The sequence below is a fragment of the Colias philodice genome, chromosome 9 (assembly GCF_061535455.1).
Source record: "Colias philodice isolate Cphi_HAF_F1 chromosome 9, ilColPhil1 Martin Lab GWU primary, whole genome shotgun sequence".
Classification (NCBI taxonomy): domain Eukaryota; kingdom Metazoa; phylum Arthropoda; class Insecta; order Lepidoptera; family Pieridae; genus Colias; species Colias philodice.
In genome coordinates this window covers 1,457,758-1,481,693 of record NC_143094.1, presented here as the reverse complement: position 1 = coordinate 1,481,693, position 23,936 = coordinate 1,457,758, and the positions used below count along the sequence as shown (strand labels likewise).

At 33.1% G+C, this 23,936-nt stretch overlaps 1 protein-coding gene across 1 annotated transcript in view; it reads left to right on the top strand.

Annotated features, from left to right (window-relative positions):
• The window catches only part of LOC149485600 (leucine-rich repeat flightless-interacting protein 2-like), a 34,716-nt gene extending 12,187 nt beyond the window's left edge, over positions 1–22,529 (top strand). Inside the window, exons 2-9 of the mRNA XM_089698853.1 lie at positions 4,868–4,994; positions 6,301–6,416; positions 6,629–6,775; positions 7,086–7,344; positions 8,050–8,190; positions 9,402–9,589; positions 10,930–11,093; positions 19,409–22,529. Coding sequence (XP_089554979.1) covers positions 4,868–4,994; positions 6,301–6,416; positions 6,629–6,775; positions 7,086–7,344; positions 8,050–8,190; positions 9,402–9,589; positions 10,930–11,040 — 1,089 coding nt within the window. The 3' untranslated portion in view covers positions 11,041–11,093; positions 19,409–22,529. The remainder of the gene's footprint in view (positions 1–4,867; positions 4,995–6,300; positions 6,417–6,628; positions 6,776–7,085; positions 7,345–8,049; positions 8,191–9,401; positions 9,590–10,929; positions 11,094–19,408) is intronic.
• Positions 22,530–23,936: the final 1,407 nt, after the last annotated feature.

Here is a 23,936-nt window from a genome sequence, read left to right as displayed (position 1 = left end):
AAATTAGCTGTAGGTACTAGTAAATATTGCACTGACGTTTGACCAAGATAGTGTCGAACGTCGGTAAGCCAATTATCATGTGACTTGATACTAATTAAATAGGTCAAGTGCGAATACACTTGAGCGCAAAAGGTTCCGTACTTGGCTGATGGAATGGACCTTAAGAATTTTGCTCAATTATTGCAACTATATTATTTTACGTTGAATTTTGGTTTTATTTAGATGCGGATAATGTTGGCAATGTTTACCTTGCTAAAATGACTGACAGAGGAGTATATTTATTCGGATGTATCAACAAAATCATCAAGCATTACGATTAATTAATTAAACGATGTTTTGTAGCAAATAACCGGACGTGTTCTTGAAATAGTGCGATTACAATTTATCAGCGTGAATAACTCTGTACACAATGACATAATATTGTCATGACTTATATGAATAAAGTATGTATGTTATTCCACCTTCCACATCATCCATATCATATGTAATTATTTGTGGTTATAAGGAACGTGACAACGTCTTTGTTTATACTTTAGGATCGTCAATATGGTCGAAGAATAGAGTTTTTCCAGACAACAAAATTTTCTGCAATTTCACCCTGTAGTATAAATGCCCATACCACCTAAGTACAAGAGATTTTGTTGGAAGATACCTTCTTATGCGTAATTTAAAAACCATAAGTTTTAAAAGAGATAAAGTGAATTAATAGAGTTCGTGAGTGGTTTTCAGCTTAAGTATATAAAATTCACTCTATTTTGATTTTTTCAAATTAAGCAATTTTTATGATAAATGATTTAAATACCATCACAGAAAGAAAATAATTTAAATGATAAGTTATGAAAAGAGTCCTGCGGCGGCGTTATTTATTTAAAGCATTTGAATAATCTGACCAGAAGTAGGGCAATATCTTCGTGTTATAAATATTTACACATTTCTAACATTCCGATGTATACAATAGGTACTGTCTACTGATATACATGTGTCATTTAGTATTTGGAAACTATTGATAGATTCCGTGCAGCTGTAATTCTTTTTTTTTTGTTAGTCTTTTTTTTCTCGAAATCATAACAAATTAATTAGTTATTGAATCATCAGCCTATTGCGTCCCCGCTGCTGGGACACGGGCCTCATGTAAAGGATCAAGCCGATCAACCACGCTGGCCAAGTGCGGGTTGGCAAAAGTCACATGTAGTCGAACTTTTGATTCTTTCACATGTTGGTTTGAAAGTTTGCTTTCAAGTGGGGGTGATGTTATAAATATGCGCAGATAAATTAAAAAATCAATTTATTTCCTGCGCGATCGCCTGCTCTCGAACAACCGACTTATCCATTTAAAGTTCTCATCGCTGAGCTACCACTGCATTTAAAATATGTTGATGGTGAGGTTATCTCGGCAGTTATTTTAGTACAGTTTTTAATATATGTAAAAGTTAATTTTGTACGTGTAGATGATAAGTAACGTATGGTTTTTGACGGACCAGTGCACCAGAGGATGTTGGTTCTAAACCTTCACGAATGTTACAATGTTTGTGATAAGCGTCGTTTACAAGTTTTACCTTTAATTTTAATTTTAAATACCTGGTTATTTATATTTTATATATGAAGTACCGCTTTTTAAAATAATAACTCATTTACCTACTTAATAAATAAGCTATAGGTATGGGTATTATGTTTACCAATTCTAGAGTTTTAGTACAAAGTTTCTAAGATTGTTCACGAATTTATGCTCAATATACCTATACAAAATATAAACAGTAGTAAAGTATTCGGGAACGAGTTTCGTTAGAATTAACATTTATATAAACTTACGTGCTAATTACTATGTAGGTATGTGTTAAATTTCTAATTGTATGGATTAGCGTTTTTACACCGCTTTATATATATCGGTACTTATAAATTATTCATGTCTATGTTCTTCGACAGCTGGCTTTGACTCCAATATATATGATATTAATTCTACCGTTAAAGAAAATGTTTTGACATAAACGCAATAGTTGCGATACTAACTTTTAAATTTATTGGTGTCATAAATCGAGCCCGCGATTATCTAAGTCTTTGCTTTTATTTAATTTCCATTTATTAATTGACTTTTACGGTTAGCAATAGAACGACGAGTTTGTAAATATGGATTTCAGGTTTTAGATTTAGTCTGTCGAATGGTAAAAACAACATCTGTTTTACTGTATCTATTCTCACGATATGATTTTCCAAAACAGACTAAAATTTATACGCAGTTTTCTCGATACGATTATATTGGTTTGCTTATATAGACATAACCTAAGTCTGGAGAAATGTGACTTTTATGTAATAAAATATATAATATACATATATACAAATTTCCAATCTTCTAGAAAGGTAGAGACAATTAAACATCACGCTCACATCAACGCTTATGAGATTTGAGCTAAAAGAAGATCAAAAGTAAGAAATTACGTTTGGTCACAATGATGCCCAAATGTTGCCCAATGAACAGTATCGCCAGATATTACTTGTTTTTGTTTTAAAAACGTTCTTCCTATCTGTAAAGGATTACGAAATGTATATCTAACTGTCTACTACCATTTCGGAAACCTCATTACCCGCGTCATGTATGGTAGTGGTCTCTACTCGCATAAGGATCAACCACCTTATTAAATAGACGACTAACGGGTCCTAAGTGTTCGTAGAAAGAAGTGACGCAGAGCGGATTAGTTTTTGAAGTGACGTAATAAGTTTTTGTTGGCTTCTTGCAGCTTAATCAATTGTCGGTTACTAAATGCCGTACCTTAGTAATAAAGAGGTGGTACCTCAAGGGGTACAAAGTTTTCTTACTACACAAGAAGCCTTGTTTGAACTAATGGTCGTTATTAAAAACATTGTCGTTCCAAAATAGAAGAAGATGTGCCTCCAAGTTGCAATATCAATTACATAGAACCACCGATAGTTTTCAGTGTTCATAGAACCGAAATTCAAAAGTTTGAGATCAATTATTGTCTTATCCAGTCGTAACAGATATACCTCTCCAAAGGAATAAGAGAGAGTTAAATAGAGAAATGTATTAGGTCCTTCGTGCATAGTTTCATGTATACAGTTGACTAGTCTCCACGGTGTCTGGCCGCGGTCACCTTATTAACTCAGGAATGCATTACTTATTATATGTTCTTTGCTCAGGAGGTTGTTATTAAATTTCACAAGTAACTTTGTAGCAAATTGTATTCTATTATTTTCTACCGTTGTTATAGCATCGATTTCGGAATGCTCACAATTTCGAAGGCTTCTTCAAATTTATCTATAGTTCATTCACAGTCGACCATAGGGTTGGAATTTTAAAATGCATTTGTGTTATCACGTCAGGTTATTGTTCCAAAACACGAGATAACATTTTACAACTTGTTTTCGTTGTAAATTCTTGCCTCTTCGCTTCTTGATTGATTTATAGTTAGTTGATTGACATTTGTCACGCGATGTACTTGCTTTTTATCGAGAAGTGTTTTATTGTTTTTTTTTGTATCATTTAACTCTTAATTAAAAAAAAAAACTGCTTTAATCGATTCTTATAATTTGTTTTTTTTTTTATCAAACAATTCGTTTACAATTAACAACCAGAGTTTGAATAGCACTATATTCTGTCCTATACTTTCGTCATATTTAAAGATAACTGTAATCTAGTAATGATAAAAAGCTATTACTGGTTACGTGACCTGAAACTTTATTACAGTATTTTTCACAAACACTCCCAAATAATGAAGTGTCGCTAAATACAAGAGCGTCTAGACTGGGTGGCTCCCCTCTTTGTTATTAATCAATGGGTCGCGAACGCCCACCTAACTGCGTACCTGCAATGTTATGGAGTTTAGCAGTTAATAATAGCTCACAAGGACATGTTCAGATTAAACTCACAAAATTTATTGACAGAAAGATTGCAGAAAAAGGTATTGGTGCGATAACGACGTAAATGTTTCCCTTATTCCCTGTTTCAAATGTTCCTTTACTTTACAGTAGTTTTATCAATAGTTTGATTTTCATATAGTTACTGTTAGGTTATGTTAATATTTTACTGTAAACAACATGAATGGTTTAACATTATGTGAAATCTTATCATCTTAAAAATATATTGGCCACAAAGAAGGCAGTTATTAGAGATGATCGATCTCGTATAATGAAGTTTCTTTAATGAAATAACCTTTGCTTTGAATTTGTTGGTTCCAAAGATAGATAATTAGATAGGTATAAAATATATTATCAGATATTATATTAAGAAATCACAATCTCATAAGGTAGCTGCTGCATTATAACCGCACTGTTGCATATCGTGAAGCAATAGCGTTGTGCTAGCCTCCTTTCGAGAAAATATTACGTACATAAGAAGCTATTTTAGGTATTAATAAAAATAAAACTATGTGACCAGTTCTACCAAATATTTTAAAGTTCAAGTATTAGAGCGACCTTATGAGTCATCTCATCATGAATATTTTTCTGATAATTCATTCTGTGTTTGAAAACTTATACAGTATTTTTATTAAGTTAGTGATGTTTTTATAACTCTTTATTAAGTCTCATTCTTCACATTCCATCATTTATCTGAGTTTGTTTTGATCAGTTCAAATCGACAGCATCATAAATGCATCTGAAATAAAAATTTAGTAATTGACTTATGCTTTCGATTATTTGAGCGTCAAATAGCTCAGGTATAATGAAAAACAGCTTAATTCTTTACAAAACAATGTTGTATTTTATAAACTGCAACGTTTACATTTCGCTCGCTCGAATCGGGAAATTACCTGACTTTCGTATTGCCATTTTGAGCATATACAAGCGTGTCTATAACATTAAAATATCGCATTTTCTAAATCGTATACCATTGCATTAAGGTTTCCATTTTTTCCAGGCTGAGCAGCGGCTAGCTGCGCGGCGGGCTGCCCGGGCTGAGGCGCGCGAGATCCGCATGCGTGAACTGGAACGGCAGCAGAGGGAACAGGAGGACCATGCCGACAAGGCTTACGATATGTATGCAGGTGGGTTACTGAACATATTAGGGTTATACGTATGGGAGTAATTGTTGCTGATCATGGCAGGACTGATGATAAAGATGTTGTCTTTGGGGATGATGTAGAGTTTTTTAACTTGATGCTTATAATAAGGTTAATTAATCGGACCTACGGAATTTCATTTTTATCGAAGCTCGTGCTGAATGTTGTACCAAAGCTATAATTATTGTCATTTGTTAGTAAGAACCATGTTACGTAGAGACATCTTCGATATCGAAGATCAAGTAGAATATTATGCTTGAACTATAAGAATGTTTGGACTTAGAATGAGATATTAAGAGAGAAAAAGCCTGGATATGGAAATGAATCTGTATTAAAATTTCGATAAAACTATTATCAATTTCTACGTCTGAAAAGACAAGTTTGAATTCACAACGTCGAAATAAGCACGTCTTATTATGTTATGCTTATTTAACGTGAAATAGCAATTTAAAATTATTATCTACTTGTGAATAATTTTGCTTGTCGGTTGCTAAATAACTAATTAAATTCATAATGAGTTTTATATTGCATAGATAACATTATAGAAACTCGTTTCTGAGACGTTTGGTATTTGATGCAAATTGCTGAATGTCGTCGCGCGAAATGACGAAATTTGTAATCATTGTGTCAAAATTTATGATTAATTATGCGAAGTTTGTTTACTTTTGTTGCAATTTATAGATTTACAGCTTTGCATTGCAAAACTGGTTTGCACAAATTATTCGCGAATTTATTATTACAGCGATCGTTTTCAATTTGCGATACATTGGCAATATTATTTATTTTCTGAACTGCAAGTGTTATTGCATGTTTTGCAATGATTTCTGGGAATGTTTATTCAATCGTATAATTTGAATTGAATTCAAAATATAAACACTTTGATAATGCAATACAAAGCAGAGTACTTTTAAATAACACTCTTAAATGGATACCGATTATGTTGGATATTGAATTTAACAATTATTCAGGTACAATTGGCATATTTACCGTTTTATTGAGTATTTATCCATATTTCTTACAATACGTAAGGGATCTGAAGCCAGCAATATCTCCTTTCATTCCTATTTACATTGCGTAATTTAATATTGGTAACATGTTAACCAGTTGTCGGCTTGTTTACCTTCTATACGTGCATAAAAACAATTCCTAAGCGTGGTTATAAAATTTGTAAATCGATTTTTATCTTTATAATAATGATCAGTTAATTGTCATTGAAAGACAATTATAAGAACAATAGATCTTATAGATCTAAGATTTTTAAATAAATATAAAGATTTTCAACTTATTTCAGAGACTGTGGGTCGTCGAGGTGGAACCAGGTTAGCTGCGTTAAGCCCGGGCGGTCTGCACTCGCCCAGACGGAGTTCAGAGGATTCTGATGAAGTGCTCAGTATTAAGGATTTGAGGGTAAATATATTTTGCCTACATTCTTTAAAAGATTCTTTGCTGCTCGATTTAATTCCACTATTGGGAAACATATTTGCCGTAAGGATTATTTAGGCTGATTTGTTGCTTCACCAATCGAAATACTTGTCGTTTTGATTTAGTAAGGTTTAACTTTCTTTCACGTGTGTCATTTCCACAAACATTGCATAATGTTGATAATTTGATAATTTCAGCACGAATTAAAAGAAGTAGAAGAGAAGTTCCGCAAAGCGATGATATTGAATGCCCAGTTGGACAACGACAAGGCGGCGCTCGGCTACCAGTTGGAGCTGCTCAAGGATAGGATAGAGGAATTACAGGAAGAATACGCTCAACTACAGGTGACGAAGTGTATTTTGTATTATGAATAAGCGAATTTGTAAAAGTGGTCTAAGTGTGCTACCTTGTGGAACACCATAGCTGTACAAGTAGTGTGTTCTTTTTCTTGGTTTTAAATTTTAATAAAGTAGAATAACATGTTTTCTTGGAATGCATTGACAATTATTATTTTCACGGATTATTTTGAAGTAAAACAATTTTTTGTACCCACTAATTTAACTGATTATTTTACACTTTTTTTATGTTTGATTTTAATTTTTTGCACCTGATATGAAGCGAATTCATCACGTACATTCTGTTATCATTCCTCAGCGTGAACACAAAGAGAAGTGCTCCTCACACGAGCGGCTGAAGCGCGAGCACGCGGCACTCGAACGCGAACTGGGCGCGGCGCGTGACGCGGTGCGAGCGCGTGACGCGGCCGCTAATGACGCGGGCTACGCGTTTGTGGACGCGGGGGACACTGCGGCACCGAGCGGGGGGAGCGGGGTGGGAGGGGGGATGCCGGCACTCGCGCTCGTGTCGCACCAGTCGCAGGCGCTGCTGGAGGACGGCGGGGAGGGGACGCTCGGTGAGTAAATTAATACAAAAAAAATTGGTTGTCTGTAAAGTCGGTTTACTGACGATAGTTGAACGTGACAACGTCCGATTGTGCTTGGTCGCTCGTTCCGCGCTCTCGCTTGCACTTCAAGCCTTACATGGAACGCCTCAGAGCGAGGTAACGCCGCATGAGTCAGGTTTTTTCGTGCGTGCAGCCGGCTCTATCGAATTATAAGACGTTGTCACGTCTAAAGGTGGTGGCGTATTGTACGAGGAAATGTACTCTTCAAATTGAAAATGTTCTTGAAGAGCAATGTCATTATATTCCGAAAACCGAAAAACGTAATCGTAGCAAAGTTTTGTATTTTTTTTTTGAATAATCTACATCACATTTAACATGTTTTAAAGCTAAGCCTTTTAAACTAAATCATTCACAAAGAAAATTAAAAACGTTGGTCTCAAATAAGACCCTTGTGGAACTCCCGTTGATATCGAATTATCTCTAGAAATATACTTGCCAGTTTTAACCATTTAAGCTTCATTGTTGATATAGGATACACACCATTATAATAAAAACACATGGATATCTATATCACAGAATTTTCTGAGAAAAATAACGAGGTCCAGTAAATCAAACGCCTTGCTGAAATATGTCGATTTCTAAAAAAACAACTTGGTAAATAGTAAATACTTTTTTTTGTCAAATTTTAACTAATGAATTTATTTGTTATTCCAGACGTCCGGTTGCAGAATCTGGTTAATTCGAAGCAAGCACTAGAATCAGAAGTGCGCAAACTCAAACTACAACTGAACGAGGAACGAGCGGCTCGACAGAATGGAGTCGCATCACATCACGACCAGGACTATGAGAATGAAGGTGAGGATTTGTTAATTATCAGATATTTGTATGTTCGAAAGTAATGTTGCTTTATTTGCATTTTTTGTTGTTGTCTATTTTCGTGTTACATTGTTTCGTCTCTTATTTTTCTCGTCTAAAATATAGTGTTAATTTCAGTTTAGTTCATTGTCGCTATCTATTGTGTATCACATTGTGTTTTCGAATAAGTATTTTTCTCCCTTTTCCTTCTTTTCTTACATTGTATAAAACATAAGAGAGTGAAAGAGAAATAATGATCAGAGGTCAGGCTCGCATAAGACGTGCACCGTTGCACACGTTAACTAAGCCTTAAAAAATTAATTATAACAAATACAGTTCATTAAAAGTTTTTGTGTGGGCTTTTATTTCACCAAAACCAGCGCCTGCTCACAAACCTGTAGTGTTTAATTTTAGTGGAGTTTTATGTTGTCTATTTTGGTAGCACTTTGTCTCGTTGATTTTTTTTTATCGTGCCCAACTAAGTGTTTTCCTCTTTTTTCTTTCTTATGTAATATGTAGTGTTTAATGATAGTTTAATTCTTTCTTTTTGTACTATTTCGGTGGGAATTCCTCCTGTCTCGTCCAATGTTTCTCTCTTTTATAGTATTGCATTTCCGAATGCGTATTTGAAGTGAAACTTCTTTATCGGGGTTGGAAAAAAATGTAGTGTAACATTTTTTCGTTACGCGTGACATTTTTCCATTACGCGCCGTCTTTTTCTTATCCCTACCACGCGTGATTCGACGTATTTCTGTAAAGTTGCATATAGTAAATTATTTTTTGAAAAATAAGGTCATAAAAAAGTTTCACTTCTTACGTGTGTACACTAGCACACATTTTTTGACGTGACAACGTCTTATAATTTGATGGAGCCGCCTGCACGCACGAAAAAACATGACTCATGCGGCGTTACCTCACTCTGAGGCGTTCCATGTAAGGCTTGAAGTCCAAGCGAGAGCGCGGAACGAGTGACAAAGAAGCGCAATCGGACGTTGTCACGTTCAACTATCGTTAGTAAACCGACTTTACAGACAACCAATTTTTCTTTCTTATCTAATATGTAGTGTTTAATTATAGTTGAATTCGTTGTTTTTTTACTATTTCGGTGGGAATTCTTCCCGTCTCATCCAATGTTTTTCTCTTTTATACGCATTTCGTTGCGTTTTTCTTTCTTTTATGTCTATTGTAACGTGTATGTATTTGTGTCGCAGTGGAGACGCTGCGCAAGTGCGTGTCGGAGGCGAAGGGTCGGGCGGCGCGGGCGGAGGCCGAGGCGGCGCTGGCGGCCGGCGGCGTGGCGCGGCTCGAGGCGCAGCTGCAGCGGCTCCGAGCAGCGCACGACGCGCAGGACGAGCGCGAGCAGGAGCTCAAGCAGGAGCGGCGCCGGCTGCAGCGCGAGGTGAGCGGGGGGGGCACTAGCTACGTGCGTGTGAGGAGGGCTGCGGGGGGAGGGGAAGTATGACGTGGGGGGGTGCATTAGTAACGTGGAAGTAAGGAGCAGGGCTGCGGGGGCCTGGGACATGTGACGTGTGGAGGGGTGCGCGGGGAGGCGGAAGGTGCACTAGTAACGTACGCGTGAGGAGAATGGTTGCGGGGGCAAGTGGACGAGCAACACGTCTACGAGGAGAATCTGCGTTGCATAAGCATAGTGTGTTACGTGTGAAAGGGCTGCGCTAGCGGCGTACAGATGGCAAAAGTAGTGGAGGAGCGCGGGGGGGGGGGGAATAATTGTCTTTGGTGAAAATGCGTGGTTCGTAAGCGGGGTGTGTGACGCGTGCAATGTGCATACAGCAACTGATACTATATTAGTTGCCAGATTGCAATGCTGAATACCGGATATCAACCACTCATGTGAGCTACATGGTAAGTTCAGAAAAAGCAGACATAGACAACGAAGCAATGCGAATAGGTATGAAACGTCATCTTCGTATCAATGATCATCGAATAATCTTACGTGTTAATGTGTTTTTCCTAGGTGTTGCCACAACAAAATATACTTCATTTTTACAACAGCAACCGTCTTATTAATTTTAAAATTTATATAATTTCATTAATTTTTCAGGAAGTGGTTGATTTCTGGGCTGTTATCAATAACGGTGATAGTTAACGGTATTATTTGAAACCTAGTGTGACCCTCGATGTGTTAAACATAGACATCCACTTAACGTGCCGATTTTACACGCATGGCAATAACGTTGAATTTATTAATAATTCTCTTAGAAAATAATTTACTGTACATACTTTAAAAATTTATACTATTAAAGCTGGTAACACTTCCGCCCGGTGAATAATTTTAGCTATTAAGTATACGTCCTATTTTAAAACCTAACTATGTAATATAGACAATTTTTCTCCCAATAGAGCTAAAAAATGTATTAACGTGCAAAAAGCTGTTTATAAGCTTATCTCTAAAACTCTAAACTCAATTGAATAAAAATTTTGGATGTACCGTCATTTAATTGTAATCATAAATGAGGGTACTTTCAAATTTCAAAATAAATCGATGGATAAATAACCACCAATAATTTTGAGATATTCCAAACTATATCTATATTACAACCTCTTAAATTATTAACTTTCTCAATCGACAAAAATGTGTAAATACCCTCCAACAATTTCTCCAAAAGTACCCTACTGAGTATAGGGTTGTCGAATCGGCAAAAAATTAAAACTATAATTTATTTAAAATTGCTTTAAAACTAAAAGTACCCTCACTAATTGTAATTTTGCGGATTCCAGGCTAGAGAAGCTCTAAATCGCGTGGAAGAATTGGAGACAGAGAACAGTCACCTCACGAAGCGGCTCGACAAACTGAAGAACGCAAAGTCGGCGCTACTTAAAGAACTGTGACAGTAAATTTAGGGTTGCCATAGACATTTTAAAAATGTACATACACATTTTAAGGTGATTGCAACGATCTGTTCCCAGCCAATATCCCGCTAGATGGCGCTGAATTCTACATTTCTAGTTTATTTGAGTTTTTGCGTAATTGGAATAGTCATCAAACCTAGGAATAGTCATGGCGGTTACTGAATATTATATTTTATTGAAATATGTTATATCATTGCCTTAAAATCCACCCAATTCGGTAAAATTATGCGTTTTAACATCTGTCATTGCATACAGGGTCGTTTACACACACAGACGTATACAAAAATGATAAAGATTTAACTCTAGATGGCGTGAATGTAAAGCGCGTCACACACGGTGAAGATACTACCTATAATATTTTATCTAATCTAGTAATATTTTATATTACAGTATCTTAAGGTATCCGGTATCAGCGTTCTGACCATCATTTTTCTTTTTTCGCTGTAGAACCGCCATCCTGTTACAAATGACCCACAAAGGAGAATGACCACGGGTGGTATCGGTAAAATTTTAGTTGTGCCACGTATTCGTTATATTGTTAATTCCTATTTGTATTTATAATGATCATATGTATCAATATTAAGTCTTAATTAAACCGGATAAATTGAAATAATAGTAAAAGTAAAAGTTTTTCTTTTGAAACATGTATGACTACGTATGGAATCGGTAAAATACTAGTTGTGTCACGTGTTCGTGATATTGTTAATTCCTATTTGTATTTATAATGATCATATTTATCACTATTAAGTTGTAATTATACCGAATAAATAGAAATAAAAGTAAAAGTTTTGTTTTGACACATACCTATATCTATCTCTCTTGCAAACGTCATATGTCATAGTTTCTATTTGAAATGTCAAATGAATGTGTTCGACGCATTGTTCGATGTTATTTTGAAATAATGTTTAAATTACGATTTACTTTTCACATTTGTCTTGTAAATTAAAATATTACCTATGTAATAAATGTAAAACTTAACGTTCATCGTTAGTTTAAACTCGATTAAGTAGTTTTTTGAAGTGTTGAATAAAACTATTGTTTTATTTTTATTGTCGCGAACTGCGGCTTATTTACATAAAAACTTTAATCATATCTAAAAGTACTAACATCAAGCTTTAAATTGAGCTATATTTCATCTTGACACAATAAGTTTGATTGCGATACCAAGTGCCATAGTCACTTGGGCAATCTCCTGTGGTTTTCATTTTTCTGTATGGGTAGACAAAACTTCAAAACGCCACCTGCTACGGTTTATATTATTATGAACGATTAGCTTTCCGCCCGCATTTTCAAAAAAAAAACCCGTATAGTTCCCGTTCCCGTGGGGTTTCCGGGATAAAACCTATTCAATGTGTCCAAGTTACGTTCTATATGTGTGCTAAATTTCATTGTAATCGGTTCAGTAGTATTTGCGTGAAACACACACATACACATCCTCACAAACTTTCGCATTAGTAGGAAGTAGGATTGTTATAAAAATAAAAGTTATATTTGTTGGCGTAAACTATTTTATTGTAATTTTGGGAAATAAATAATGTCAAAATTGATTACCTACAATAAAACGCAGTTTTATTTTATTACCTACATTACACTATTGTTTTTTTTTTTATCAAAACATGTATTTGAAGTAGCAAATATGATATTATGCTGATCCAAGCATTTTCACTCAAAACTAATATCACTAATGATTTGTAAAAGTAAATTATTTCAAAATACATTTCATAACCAACAAGTAAGAATAATTATTCATACAACAACAAATCAAAAACACTATTTACTATGGAAAAAAAAACCAGGAAGGTGAAAAACATATTTACGATTTCGATGCACTCGACTTTTAGTAAAATAATAGGTAAAAATATTATTATGGTTTTGATCACAGACATATCTGTGGTTTTGATTTTAGCTACTAGTATCAGAAAGCTGCGTGTTCAATGCACGTCGGGGTCCCACAACTGTGGAGGAAGGAAGGTAGAATACCTCCATCGAATAAGTGAAGTTTCTCGACATATCGATTTGCCGGCCGGCCTCAATGAAGATTGTCCGAAAGTTGTATATGTGCTCTGTAACGAAAAAATTTCGCTAGCGCGATTCAGAGTGAGGTGTCGTACAATATACCTAATGAAGTTTTTCATCTTTTTATTTTACTGCAAATACAAAATAAAAATTAAACAATGGTAATGTAAATTCTAAACAAACTACTACCAAAATACAATTAGAACAAAAATCATTTGACTTGTTTATTTCACTCAGAGGCCAGAGGCGGCTCGTGACAAAATTGTATAGGTGTTCACTTGAAATAAAACAACGAAAATACAATAGCGTTCGGGATGATTTATTACAAAAAAATGAGCACCACATTTTATAAATGTCTATAACACTAAAAATTACAAAGTACAGGCTATTTCAAAACGAATTCAATGACTAGGTATCAATAATTAGTAAATCACCGAATTTGCATTCGCGAGCGTAGGTATCCATAGTGTTTGTCACTGACGGTCACTGACCTCTATAACTTATAGTTATAGAGGTCAGTGGTGTTTGTTGTGTAAACATGTATGTATTTGAGTAGTTAGTAGCATATTATATTCTGAATTTCTGATCCATGCCTATTCACTCAAAACTAATAACACTAATGATTTGTAACAGTAAATTATTTCAATAGGTAGGTATTTGAACATTTCCCAACAAGACGTAAGAATAATTATTCGTAGGTATACAAGATACAATAACAAATCTAATACACTATTTATTATTTTATTATTTACTAGCGGTCCGCCCCGGCTTCGCCCGTGGTACATGTTTACGTTTTCTCTCCATAAGAAGTAATAGCTAGAGAGCTAGCGCAAAGCTACCTGTATGTATTTGACCAGACCTGGATTTTTGTGTGTTGATTCCCCTATACCTACTATACATGAGATGAGGAGTCACTAAGCCCAGAGTGGTGGACGGGGCGCGCGCTTAGGTAAGACAGGTGGAAATTTTTGGCGAACTTTGAAACCATTTGACCACGTCTGCCATTTTGATATTTGAAAATAGATTATTATTACTATCGGAAAATAACAATGGCAGACCATTATCACGCGGATAACATTCTGGCAGACACTTATGAAAGTGCTGAAAAAAATACAATTTTGAAAGTATTTGACCAGATCTGCCATTCATATATTTTATTTATTAGGGTCTTAAAAACTTATTTTCGAAACGGCAGACATTTTCATTGCGTACAGACTTCAGCAGACAACAAAACTTTACAGACTTCAGCAGTCAACAAGACTTAGCTTCTACATGGTCAGATGTATATATGTATTACGTTCCCTGACCTTACATCAATGATTTACTTTATTAATGTTTTTATGGTCATTTACATTTAATTTTGAAAACTATGGAATAAAATTTATAAATTTGATGATACAAAACTAAATATACATTTGTAAAGAATCTCAAATATAAAGTTGTGTTGCAAATAACAAATCATCATTTAAATATTTAGTTTATTTCTTTATTTAAGAAACAATTAACAATTACAAAACAACATAAAAAAACACGCATGCATTTATTGAAATGTTCATTCATCATCACTATCGTATGGCGTTGTGTGACTCGTCTTCATAATCCATTGAATCGGATTCTGTAAAAGTAAAACGTAAATTATATAATAAAAGAAATGAGTCATTATAAACTTACCTAGTAAGGCAATGCCTTTGATGTCGCACGATGCCGCCGCGCCGCCAGTGTAGGTACTTCTGCTGCTACATGAAAATATGCTAGGGTTGCAACAAATGGGAAATAAAACAATTGTGATTATTACTATTATGATGTAATCATTTATTCATATTATGTACATTCAAAACAATTGCTATTATTAAATCTGATGTAATTATTTTTTCATAAATATATAATTATTATTAATTACATAATATATTGCACTGTGAAATATTTTACACACTTTATTTTTGATGTTCTTAATTGTCTTTTATAAAATTTAAGTGACGCATTCGCATTGGGATCAACAATCCGATAAGAAAAGAATGGAGACAACATATACATAGCTTTGATTTCAATTCTACAGATACAAAATATACAATCTATCTAAAATGATACAACGGATGTTTCCTGCGTTTTCTCGTCAAAATACTGAAACAACGTAATTATTGTATAGTAGTTGGGCGTGAAAGTAAAAAAACAAATGAAAAGTGTTTTCCATATGATTATTTATTAAATTTACGCGATTAAGAATAATTTCAACGATACAATTTAGTAACCGAGAATTCAGAGGATTAAAGAAAATACCTGCCTGATCATTTTATCAAACTCTAAAAGAATTATGGTTATTTCGCATCACTCGGTTTATTAGTTTGGTAATAATTATTAAAGGTAGTTACAACCCTAGCCATTGAGTCGAACGGTAGGCAACACAATATCGACTTTGTGCGGGTACATATGGTACATTTCTTCTTGCTGTGAAGCGTAATTATTATTATTAAGATTTTTTAGGCTATTTTGAATCAGCTGTTCTAATTTAATTCTAGAAATTTATTAAAACGTGATTTTTTTAAAAGTATATTATGAGTTTATAAATACCTCAACCAATAGTTATTGTGTCCTATCCTCATTTCTTTATATCTTGGTAGTTAACTAAAGTGTTAAATTTACATAACCTCAACAACAACATTTACACTGCCACTGCACTAAAACTAAACTAACTAGCTCTCTAGCTATAAGAACCATCCTCGTACTTCAAGGGATATAATAAAAAAAGAATTATCGAAATCGGTTCAGCCGTTCTCGAGTTATGCGCTTACCAACACATTTTGCGATTCATTTTTATATATAAGACTAGCGGTCCGCCCCGGCTTCGCCCGTGGTACATGTTTACGTTTTCTCTACATAAGAACCATCCTCGTACTTCAAGGAATATAATAAAAAAAGAATTATCGAAATCGGTTCAGCCGTTCTCGAGTTATGCGCTTACCAACACATTTTGCGATTCATTTATATATATATACTAGCGGTCCGCCCCGGCTTCGCCCGTGGTACATAATATTTACGTTTTCTCTACATAAAAACCATCCTCGTACTTCAAGGAATATAATAAAAAAAGAATGATCGAAATCGGTTCAGCCGTTCTCGAGTTATGCGCTTACCAACACATTTTGCGATTCATTTTTATATATAAGAAGATAAGATTATGTGAAAATAACCAGGAAGGTGAAAAACATATTTACGAAAACATAGTAACATAATATGGCTGTCGCTACAATAATTATATTTCAATTTTATCTTTTTATACCTAGTAGAACTGGCCGACGAATAAAAAAAATCGTATTAGAATAAATACAATAAATTACGGAACAAAAAAAGGATTGTAACTGAATTAGGTATGTTTGTTTCTGGGCGCACCGTTTTCGACGACGCGACGCGCGACGTAAGCGTATAGGTATAGGTACCTACTTTGCTAAAACAAACTAATAAAATTGTGTGTCTGTCTGAAAATTCGGAAAAGCATATTTTGCAAGTTTGTAATTACTTTGATAGTTTACCGATTTATAATAATTGTAATTGTAATTGTATAATATATAATTTGCAATGTGGTGAAATTTCATAAAAATCACGGGCTAATTTTTTGTTTTGAATCCCACCGAAAATATAATTGCGTTATTAGAATAATTAATTACTATACCTACCCACGATCAATTATTACAATATAGTCTCAAATGCATACTAGAGAAATATTGCAATTTGATTCAATTAAAATGCATAGCATACAAAAATAAATTCACAACACAAGAAATTCCGCGCGCAAATCATAGCGCGTGTCAATGAAATCAAGAATGTTTTATATCAAGCCGACGCGGACGACGACGCGACGCCGAACAAAAGTACCTACGACGGACGACCACGCTTCGAGTTGCCAAACAACATGAGTAATAAATTGTTTACAAAAAAAACAAGTTTTCCATTTTTCTGTATGAGTAGACAGAACTTCAAAACGCCACCTGCTACGGTTTATATTATGAACGATTGTTATAAAAATAAAAGTTATATTTGTTGGTGTAAACTATTTTATTGATCAATAATTTTGGAATTTAAAATTGTCAACATTGATTACAATAAAACGCAGTTTTATTTTATTACACTATTGTTTTTTTTATCAAAACATGTATTTGAAGTACCATATAATATTATGCTGATCCGAGCATTTTCACTCAAAACTTATATCACTAATGATTTGTAAAAGTAAATTATTTCAATATACATTTCATAACCAACATGTAAGAATAATTATTATTATTCCTACCTACAACAACAAACCTAAAACACTATTTAAGGTGAAAAACATATTATTATTTACGATTTCGACGCACTCGACTTTTAGTAAAATATAGTAGGGAAACATAATATTATGGTTTTGATTTTTGCTACTAGTATAAGAAAACTGCGTGTTCAAACTACTTGTTTGTCTGTCTGAAAATTCGGAAGTACTTTGGTAGTTTACCGATTTATAATAATATTGTATATATCGTTGTTTAAAAAATATTCAAACACAATAAAATATGATATATGTACTGATTTATCACTGGTTTCAGTGATGAACTGATGAGTCAATTATAGCCACTATACTTTCGTCATACGTGTGTATGATTGATGTGATTTGCAACGTGGTGATATTTCAGAAAAATCACGGGTCAAATTGTCCCACCGAAAATATAACTGCGTTATAAGAATAACTATACCTACGATAAATTATACATAATACAATATAGTCTCAAATGCATACTAGTGAAATATTTTATTTGAATCAATAAAATAAAAAAATAAATAAAAAATAATAATAATACAAAAATAAATTCACAACACAAGAAAATCCGCGCGCAAATCATAGCGCGTGACAATGAAATCAAGAACTTTCGAGCCGACGCGGACGACGAAGGAGCCTAACAAAAGTACCTACAATCATAGGCGGCTCGTGACAAAATTGTATGGCCGTGTTCACTTGAAATAAAACAACGAAAATAGGTACCTACAATAGCGTTAGCAGTACAAAAAAAATGAGCACCACATTATAAATGTCTATTTATACACTAAAAATTATAGAGTATTTCAAAACGAATTCAATTATTATTTAGCAATAATTAGAAAATCCCCGAATTTGCATTCGTGATCGTATTCATAGTGTTTGTCTACACTAATATTATAAAGAGGAAAACTTTGTTTGTTTGTTTGATTGTAATGAATAGGCTCATAAACTACTGGACATTTTACCAATGTTTGCAAGTTTGTGATTACTTTGATAGTTTACCGATTTATAATAATTGTATACTTATATCATTGTTTAAAAATATTCAAACACAATATGATATAGGTACTGATTTATCACTGGTTTCAGTGATGAACTGATGAGTCAATGTTAGCCACAATACTAATCACTTTCGTCATACATGTGTATGAACTATGATTGATGTGATTTGCAATGTGGTGAAATTTCATAAAAATCATGGGCCAATTTTTTGTTTTGAATCCCACCGAAAATACATATATTACTAATTGCGTTATTAGAATAATTAATTACTATACCCACGATCAATTATTACAATTTACAATATAGTCTCAAATGCATACTAGAGAAACATTGCAATTTGAATCAATTAAAATGCATAGCATACAAAAATAAATTCACAACACAAGAAATTCCGCGCGCAAATCATAGCGCGTGTCAATGAAATCAAGAATGTAATTTTATATCAAGCCGACGAGCGACGACGCCGAACTAAAGTACCTACAGTACCATTTACCTTCAGTGTACAATACAGTTTACAGACCTACGACGGACGAACAATAATGAGTAATAAATAAAAAAAAACATAGTTTCTAAGGTCATTAGTTTTATTTTATTTTATTGTTATTTTCTTTGAACGATTGGAAATGAAATTACTCAATTTTTACACAGAACTTTGATTTATTAGAATTATGCTCATTATGCATAAGATAACGAACGCGAATGCACGACATCTAGCGCGTCAATGTCTAAACATCGCCTTTCGTTTAGACATTGACGCGCTAGATCTGTAATAAGTATATAGTCTATGCGCTAGATGTCGTGCTTTATGTCGTGTTTCGCTTGGCAAAAGTCACGCACACTACTGTAGAAGTGTCAAATTTTTCCGGTATTTTACTGTTGTTTTTCTAAGTAAATATTGTAAATTATTGATTAAAAAGGTCGAACGCGCACACATTTCATTATAGAGAAGTGATAAAATGATTAGTTTTAAAGAAATAGTGTCTGTGTTAAGTGTTTAGAGGTAATCAAAAATGTATGGAGGGACGGTCGGAACATCAACCTTAAAATGTATACTTTTAAAGCTAGTAACACGGCGTGAAGGCGGTTTTACCCACCTATTTTTTGTTGTCACACTACTTTAAAAAAAATAATCTGTCTTGTATTTTTGTTATCACACTAATATCAAAATCTGTGTGCAGTATGGATAATTTTGTTGTCACACTACTTTTGAAAAATTATTTTTCTATGCCTTTAGTATGGATACAAGAAACACGTTTTTGTGTCTATCGTAAAAAATATAAATGAATAAATGAATATGAAAAAATCAAATCAAAATCAAAAAATGTGGACAGTTGAATTTTGATGTATAGTTATGTGAAAATTCTACGGTTCGTTTTAATGTATTTCAATGGGATATAAAAGTTATGGGATATTATCCTGTTATATCCCATGAAAATAATCTTTTATTGTATTTGGATAGAATTTATCCCGGATAATAATTTATGAATTATTTGGGACAACAAAGTAACAGCGCCTTCGTGAATTTGTAATGTGTATGGTATCTGCTATTTGTTATTTTTATGGAATTGATGTTTTTATATGTATACAGTATAAGGCCTATAGTCCAAAACGAAGCTTATACAATATATTCATAAAGTGTAGTGTGTATTTGTATTGCAAAAGTTTAAGAAATATACTGTCCGTGGTTTAAAGTTAGTGATATGAAATGTATGGATTTGACTTTTAGAGCTTTGCGCCTATTTACGGCACTATTTGTCACATGAGGGTTGATCTCAATCTATAGTCTGTGGTATAGCAAAGCGAAGGAGTCTAAAATTTTAGAAAAAATGATTAAAAGGAAGAGATAAAATAGAAATATTTTAAAAATGATGGAATAAGCTATGTTCTTTACCATAAAAATAACATTTGCATAATAATATCTAGCGGATGTTGGACGTAAAAATGTCATTCACATTTATCAATACTATGCATTTTATATTCTGAGTACGTGATCCAGCTGTGTTTTCTTACGTGTATCATTTACTTGTGTTTTTAATCGAAACTAAAATTAACTAGTCGTGATTCATAGCATACATTTCGTTGTAACAGTTTTTTTGTAAAGAAACGATGATATCGTTATATCGATGCAGATAAAATATAATAAATAGTAAATGCTGTTATCATTATTCTGTTATAAATACTAAGCATTACGACATCGTTTACATAATAAATATAGAAAAACTTGCTTATCATAGCAGTATATTTAGAAATTTTGAAGAAAATATTAATAAATGTTGCCAGTGTGAAACATTTCTTTATCTGTGCAATTTCTGTATAATTTGTTAAATATAATGTTTTAATGTGTACTGTATATCGAACGTGCGTGTATATTTTATTTGTAAATAAGTTTTTTCGCTACGTTTCAATATTACATTATTTGATTTTTTATGAATTTTGTATAAGAATCTAACAGCTCAGATGTGACATTGTAGATAAATAAATACACAAGTAAAACCATAGAAAAAATGTAATTAAGCCTAGCTAGATATTTTATAGTAAAATAATGTCTACCTTCTAACATGGAATATTTCAAAGGTCTTTCTTCAAAATCGAATAATGTAATATTAAAAAAGCGAGATAGCCATATTTTTTTCAAAGTGTCAGACAGAGATAGTTGTAGATATGTGAAATTAACGGACTGTGTACTGTAATGCAGGGCCTAGACGATCATGATGCATGACATGCTTATTTGTCAAACTTTCATACTTATAAACATTGATACACTTGAACATGATTGACTTACATTGTTAAACTTTTTTGTATGATAAAATGCATGTCATGCAACAAGATTGTGTAGGTCCTCCATTACATTTAGTTTTAAATGTATTGTAAATTTGACCGTTGTGAATGATTTTGTATTATAATTCAATTTGTATAATCTAATAATAATAATTGTTTTAAATACACTTGATTATTTATTTGTTACGAATATAAATATTTTTTGTAGGTTAGATAATTTTTATGTTTTATTAGCTTGCCCAATTTTCGCTTTCGACTAATTTCGTAACTTGCCAATAAATGGATCGCTTTTAAAAATTAAAATTCGCGGCAATAACTGCTCATTATTTTTTTTTTTTCGTTTATCGATGCTTAGCTATAGGTATTTGGATATGAAATTATACACGAGTGAATATTTTTATGAAATATGGTCATGAAATAAAACCAGATTTATAAAGGAAAAATCTTAATAGTATAAATGAGTTACTGAAGGCCATAGTCTATGTTTTTACTGATACAGTATGCTCACAAATACAATGTTTTTTCATAACACGAATAAATTGCATTTTAATAATAAAAGCTGTATAAAATTTTAGCACTAAATATTATATCAATTCTTTCACTTTTTATAATTAAAAATGATCTATTATTGTAATTATTTTATCGATCTTTTGAATTGTTTACGTAACAGGGATTAGCAAATATTGCAATAATTTTGGAGTTAATATTTGTGGTATTTGACAACGTGTTGCTCAAAATTGTGACAAATGTGATGTCGTCCAATAGATCTCTTCGGTTCAGTATTGTTCGAGGAATTTATTACGTTATAAAGTTTATTTGGAAGTTACCACTATGATATATTATTTTAAACTTAACAGGTCAAGCGAATGTCTTATGACGATGTAATTATAGTGAATGCAGTGCTTTGTATTTGATATGCATAACACGTTTAGTGTAATAAATAATAATGATATTTGACAATTTTTACAAACACAAGCAGTTTCAATTTTTCTATTGAAATTTTCAGGCATTTATTGCTTGTGGTTTCGCATTTGTAGTAAATTTAAAGTTGAGGTTGAAGAAGATTGCAATTTTGTTTGCCCTTCTAACTCATTGCATTTTATTTCATTTGCGCATATTCAAGTTGCAATAATTTTACATGAAATATTTGAGTCGTATGTATATTTTGTCATTATGGTTAGTAGTCATAGTATTAATGACTGTCATGACCCAAAAGCATATGAATAGTGTATAAGTAGGCATTTTGTAAGGATGGTGTATGTATTTGGTGCTGCATTACTAATTTATTTGAATTAATGAAATCCCACACGTTTTATACCGAGCGAAAGCTGCGAAACTGACTTAATATTATGTAAATCTATTACTTTTAATAAACTTCGCCTGTAAATCGTTGTTTTATTTACCTACCTTTATTGGTCCATGCTTTAACACATGTTATTGAAAAAGACAAAGCAAAGGGGTTTCACCCACAAGCAATAATGAATAAAGAAAAGAAATAACTTTTTTTTCTCTTTTTACTCCTAAGTGTCTTCACACACTGCCGAAATTATGCGATCGAAGCAAACGCATGCAAAGCTATTTGAATTACTGGCGACACTTAATGCCGAAATTAGCGTAACATACACGGAATACACACACAAAGTTACACAGCTAAATTTCCGCTGCGTGAATTCGGCACTTAGGGTACTTTCCACACACAATAATGTGCGAGGAAAGTCTTTTAAAAGAACCAATAGTAAAGCTTCATTTACCTCGCCTCGCTCAACACAGCTCAAAACTTGTTTTTGTGCAAAACAAGTGAGCGATGTGTGTGAGGTATGTTTATTAGTTGTATAATTTTGAGTAATAGAAGACATTTCAACGCATTTTCTACACATTTCCCTCGCACATTATTGGTCGAAAAGCACCTATATGCACGTGTATGGTATACACTAAACAGGGTGTAATCGTTAAGTGTGCGCAGGCGCATATTGCGTAACTTACAGGTATTTAGTATTAACTGAACTTTAAATTGATATCGAAAGTTCTTTGCCTAATGAGTAAAATAAAAATAATATTTTTTTAAATATAACGAAAAATATCTAAAATGTTAACTTCAAACACATGATACATTTAGTATGAGATATGAAAATCACAATATGTACATTTTAAAATGAAAGATTTTATTTATTTTTGGTTTTTTGCTTTTCTTACTTCGCAAATTTTAAAGAATTTTATTGAAATTTAGAAACTGTTTATAGAGCTTATTGTATTTCCGTGGTATTTCCCAAGTGTTTTTATAAACATTATTACATTATTGTAAGATTTTTGGATATTTCTCGTTTTATTTTAAAAATGTGATTATTGCCATTTTACATAAGGTTAAGTACCTAATGAGGAAAATGGCAGTTTGATATCAATTTAAAGCTTTTTGATATCTGCAAAAATTACGGAATAATCGCCTGTGCATATTTAGCGATACACCTGGTACATCAGCCCAATATGTCGGAATGTAAAAAAGCCGTGTAAGTTCTGCATAGTGTGTTTAGACACTTATAGCCGATGTACTTCTATCTGTCAGCTAAGTCCCGTCAAAATCGGTCCAGCCGTTCCAGAAATCAGCTGGAACAAACAGACGGAAAAAATAATGATTTAGGTTTATGAATGCGACATAATATGTGGCCTTTATGTGGCATCCCTATGCAGTTAGTAAAGAGCGGTTATATCTATTATTATTACAAACAGACACTCCAGATTTATGATTGATATTTAACGCCTCTGTCACGAGGCAGGAATAAAAAGGTAATAAAACAAA